The sequence below is a fragment of the Vicia villosa genome, unplaced genomic scaffold, assembly GCF_029867415.1.
Source record: "Vicia villosa cultivar HV-30 ecotype Madison, WI unplaced genomic scaffold, Vvil1.0 ctg.000150F_1_1_1, whole genome shotgun sequence".
NCBI lineage: Eukaryota > Viridiplantae > Streptophyta > Magnoliopsida > Fabales > Fabaceae > Vicia > Vicia villosa.
In genome coordinates, this window is record NW_026705040.1 from 52,327 (window position 1) to 57,817 (window position 5,491).

At 34.3% G+C, this 5,491-nt stretch overlaps 1 protein-coding gene across 1 annotated transcript; it reads right to left on the reverse strand.

Annotated features, from left to right (window-relative positions):
• Window positions 1-389: 389 nt before the first annotated feature.
• LOC131624724 (uncharacterized) lies at window positions 390-2,013 on the reverse strand. The gene is made up of 5 exons (XM_058895644.1): window positions 1,981-2,013; window positions 1,646-1,795; window positions 1,352-1,507; window positions 610-708; window positions 390-398 (listed from the first exon to the last, which is right to left on the reverse strand). The coding sequence occupies exons 1-5, from the start codon at window positions 2,011-2,013 to the stop codon at window positions 390-392; spliced, it is 447 nt and encodes a 148-aa protein (XP_058751627.1).
• Between the last annotated feature and the right edge of the window lie 3,478 nt (window positions 2,014-5,491).

The window sequence follows — 5,491 nt, forward strand, 5'->3', positions numbered from 1 at the left end:
GAGGGCAAATTTTGGGGTATGACACATATATTTATTATCAAAATACAACTAAAACATCACTAATTTTATAAGTGCTCTAGAAGCTAAGTTTACAGTCAAATTCTCAAAACACAAAATACAATACAAATATATATATATATATATATATATATATATACTGATTTGCTCCCTAAGAAAACTAATTCTCTCCAGCCGAACGTGACTCCTCGATGGCCATAATTGACTTTCCAACCATGCACAAATCAACTTCTAATTTATCTTCAGTTGTCCACGCATGCTAAAAAATTATCTGATGGGCTCTATAAGTAAAATTCACACCATGTAGTAGAAGAGAATGTTGACTGGCTCTATAAGCAAAATGCACACCATGTAGCTGAAAAAACAGATTTCTAATCCATCTGCACATGGTTGTCAAATTATGAATAAAAACATGAAGGCCTGTCATTGAATCTTGAACCAAAACTAACCATAAACTATAATATTATTCATTTTGGATGAATAAACTATAATTAAGATTCTTGGTCATGGAAACAAATGTGAAAAAATGTGTAAACAAGTAAAAAAGAATGTTGACTATCCACAATTTTGTATAATCAACCACACAATTACCTTGTTTTTTAATGTCTTATCTGCGCCTTTAATCACCAGAAGCTTTACTACATCATTTCTCTGAGTTTGAACTGCAAGATGTAATGGTGTCCAGCCATCCTAAGACAGAGCGAATGAATTAAGTTTTCAAACAGTGCTCCACAAAAGTATAAGAAATAGATAAGCTAAGTATTGGAACAATTCACCATACATTGTCCTGAAGATTTATATCCACATTATACAACAAAAGCACTTTAATATACTTGGTCCCTTTGAAAAGGGTCGCGACAATTTGCTAAAGCGGCAGCATATTCTTAGTAACTACTGTTATGAAAATTTTCAGGTTCTTAAGAACATTTCAGATTATCAAATCAAAACCATGATGATAATAATAATAATAATAATAATAATAATAATAATAATAATAGCATTTTTCGTATATGCAATTTTAGTTTTAATATTAAAATTAGTATTATAATTTATAACAATATTTTGATCATAGATTTACAATATTTTCAAATAGTCTTTGAATGTACCAAAATTATAAAATCATACATCTGTCTTTGAATATTATTTTCAATACTTAGTTTTGTCCTTGAATGAATGTTCCACTAGACAATTTAGTTCATAACATTCCTAACATAAGATGACACACTAGTGTTTGATTCTATGGTGAAAACAATTGATTATGCATGAATTGATTTTGTAAAAATGAATCTAGTTATAATTGAGTTGTAAGGTTCAAGAGTAAAAATTCTCTTACATGCCCTCCAAATTCTGTAATAATCCAACGTGGCCTTGGCTTCACTCCGAATTTCTTGAAGCAATCCTCTTCGAAAGAAGAGTAATTATATTCATATGGTGGATACATGCTGGACTCCTTGCTACAAGACATTGGCATAACCATTTCAGTACATGCCTACATCATCATGAACATGAAAAGATGGAATGAACCAAAGATTAGTACAAGAACATATAGGTCAAGGCATTTTATGCTATTGAAAATGAATACTTATCCAGGCAACTAATGAAAAAACAACAGTTAACTATTGTAAACCTGAAAGTCCCAACCACTCAGGCCATGAGGATCATCATCCAGTTCAAAACACTTAGCTTCTCCAGTATAATTGTAGTAGACATTCACTCCTTCATATATGCGCTCCAGAATACTAGTCCCAGCCGGGCCTCCGTCTATTCTTCTGCAAACCTGTAAAAGAATATATAGTCAGGTTCCTTTCTGGACTTGGGAAATGTTTGGTAACCAACTTAAATTTAATTCCTTTAATTTAGCTATGAGATCAACCATATTCCTATAAACATCCACTAGTTAAGTCAATTTATCAGTAGCATCATAAAAATCAGACAAGGAAATTATGATGAAATCAGTTTTACCTCCTTGATAGGGTGTCCAAGAAAAGGCTTCATAAACTCATAAGGGTAAGGCACTACAACACGGAAGGGCTTTAAAAGCGCTTATTTTGGGCTTTAAAAGCGCTGCCAAAGCCAGCGCTGGCGTAGGTAACGAAAGCGCTTTTAAAAGCGCTCTGGTAGCCCTCCTATAAGAGCGCTTTTTCCAGAAAAGCGCTCTGGTAGCCCCCCCTATAAGAGCGCTTTTTCCAGAAAAGCGCTCTGGTAGCCCCCCTATAAGAGCGCTTTTTCTAGAAAAAACGCTCTGGTATCCCCCCCTATAAGAGCGCTTTTCTGGAAAAAGCGCTCTGGTATCCCCCCCTATAAGAGCGCTTTTCTGGAAAAAGCGCTCTGGTAGCCCCCCCCCCCCCTATAAGAGCCCTTTTCCAAAAGCGCTTTCGTAGGTTGCGATTTTTTTTATTTTTTATGCTTTTTTTTAATCTTTGCCAGCGCTTTTACTAAAAAGCGCTTTAGTAGGTGGCCCTTTAAGAGCGCTTTTTAAAAGTGCTGTCGTAGCTAAATGAGGTATTTTAAAGTGCAACCTGTAATTTAAGCCTCCCAGTTCGACCTGTAATATTTTCTACCTGTAATATATATTTCAACCTGTAATATTTTCGACCTGTAATATATTTTCGACGATATATTTTCAACCCTAGGCAGGACAATATATATATACTAATATAATACCATTATAATATCCAAAATTATATATATAGATCATTACAAACTAAATCAGTAACATCAACAATATTATACTTCAAATCGACACAAATCCTACATGAATAGTTGCTGAATATAAAATTGACACAAATCCTCTTTGATTTCTTCCAACTTAAGTCTCGTATAAGAAGCAGCACAGAATTCGTCAAAGTACTACAGAACAAAAACATAATATGAATGATAGAATACCTAATCAGAATACCTAATCAGAATACCTAATCAGAATACCTAATCAGAAACCCCGATTTCTTAAAGAAGACATTACCTTATTTCAAGGTAATATAAGTCCACAAACCAAAAAACTGATTGAGAGACACTAAATTGAAATTAAATAGAACCATAAACAATAAACTATAAGCAGAAAACAAAAAACTATAAGCAAGAAGAAAGGGATAGTAACCTGAGTTAGACTTGATGTGGGAGATGGGTAGGTTTGAATCGGCGTTGTACAAGTAGAAACCAAAGACTTCAAAGTAACTGTAAAATTAAACACACACACGATGCAGTTAAATACACCACTACTAACAAATATCAAAATAAACCCAATCTAGAACTCAATTATTTAAAATGATATGAAATCAATTATCAATTAGCTAGTAACTACAAACAAGAGAAAGAACAGATGCATACATGTGTACCACGACTTGTTCAACATACATTGGTTCGTAAATGAGAGGCTAGTTCATTAGTCCTAACAATTAACCTCAACTAACAGTCTAACTTTATAACTAACTTACAACATAACCACTAGTAGGATTAAGTGACTTAGACTTTTAAAAGTAAAACATGAAAATTGTATTATAAAAAGAATAGACAGGTGGATTCTAATGTAAGGTAACTCTATTATAAATGCTTAAATTTTTAATAATCGGATTTAGATAAAAGCATGGATAAATTATGAAGTTAAGTTGTGCAACCTACTTAGTTGTTTTTTGTTGCTATCTTTTTAAAATAGAATCTTAATTTTTTTTTCATACATTACTTTTAATATGAAATGAAATAAATATCGAATTAGTAATACTTTGAGATTATAAGAAATCAAATTACACAAAATACATATTATCACTTTCAAACATATATGCATTTATACAATTAAACAAACTTTAGTAACAAAGGTCTCCATTTTTCAAAACTCTACTCCTTTTAAGAAATGAAAGAATCCTCACTCATATTTTAGAATCAAGTAAAACCATAAAACATTAAAGTGAACCAGTTTCTCTTAATAATCAATTGGTGTAGACAAGTTAACCCTCAATTGAACTACCCATTACAATTCAAATAACTCAATGATATGAACTGGACTTGTTGAAGACATAACAATTGTTTAGTCTATCATAAAGTCAAACCACCTTGGACTCTTTTAATCAGATTAGTATTATCAGATTGACTAATATGTGTTCTTGTCAACAACAGATCAGTTCCACTTTGTAGAAAAAAATGCAGGCTACTTCTAAATCCAATATATCAAACAATTGACAAAGAAGAAATTATGCAGTAAGTAGTTCATATCATAACATAGCCAGTCGAACAAAAACAATTACAAATAAAGCAAAAGAAAACAAGCTGACATACATGAAGATGACGGCGGCGGCGACGAGATGGTACACGGCGGCAGCGACTGTGAAGAGCTTTGATATACAGAGTTGTGGGAGACGAAGTGGGGGCGACGACGGTTTTCTGGGTGAATGGTTTTTGCAGATTCGAAGTGGGGGCGACGATGGTTTTCTGGGTGAATGGCTTTTGCAGATTCGAAGCTGAATTTGTGGAAGATTGGTTTTCTGGGTTTTCTAGGCAGTTAGCGTCAATGGGAGAAAAAAGATGAATTAGGGATTCTGAAACGCGTAATACAAAATTTTTGTTTTTAAAAATTTTAATTTAAAAAGGCTATGACAACGCTTTTGAAAAGCGCCTTAGTAGACATAGCTATACCAGCGCTTTTAAGGGGAAAGCGCTCTTGTACCCTACCCCCTATAGCAGCGCTTTTGAAAGCGCTTTCATACCCCCCCATATAAGAGCGCTTTTTGAAAGCGCTTTCGTACCCCCCCATATAAGAGCGCTTTTTGAAAGCGCTTTCGTACCCCCCTATAAGAGCGCTTTCGTAACCCCCTCTTCCAGAGCGCTTTTTTTGCGTGTTTTTTTTAGCAAAACCTATACCAGCGCTTTTTCCTAAAAGCGCTTTAGTAGGGGTGCTGCTAAAAGACAAATTTGGCATAGTGAGGGTAGTTAACCATAGCCAAATAACTATATGCAGACTCCAACCAACCGAATAAATCTCCAGTGCTCTTTAATTTCCTTCAAGCTGTTTTAACTAAATCAACACACTTGAAATAATATAGATATTATTACAATTCACAATCATGTAATGCAGAAATTGAGACACTACTCTTGGAAAAAATGGCTTACTGACAAAAGTTGAATGTTTTGCTCAGAAATTCAAGGCCATCGCTAGTTTGACCCTTAGATTCTATTTCATCCCATGACTGTTTTATATAGTTAAAGCAAGTGGAACTTTCACGCTATAATGATCGGTTGGGTCGGGTTTTCGGGTTATTTTATACTGTTTTATATAGATTCTATTCGTGAATTTTTTTCCCAATGCCACGCATAGGGCTGGACAGAATTTCCAGAATCGGTCCAATCCGACCAGCCCATATGGCCCGCTATGTAATGGATCGGTTGGGTCGGGTTTTCGGGTTACCGGATTTCTATTTGTTGGGTTCATATGGTTTAACTTGGTCAGTTTTGGATTGATGTTTTCATCCTAGTGAAAATCAGC

Bases quoted from the DNA above. Each gene is read 5' to 3' on its own strand.
- LOC131624724 (XM_058895644.1), bottom strand. From the start codon at position 2,013: ATGAAGCCTTTTCTTGGACACCCTATCAAGGAG. The intron at 1,796-1,980 runs GTAAAACTGATT...ATTCTTTTACAG, and splicing joins TTGGACACCCTATCAAGGAG to GTTTGCAGAAGAATAGACGG. The intron at 1,508-1,645 runs GTTTACAATAGT...ATGATGATGTAG, and splicing joins TGAGTGGTTGGGACTTTCAG to GCATGTACTGAAATGGTTAT.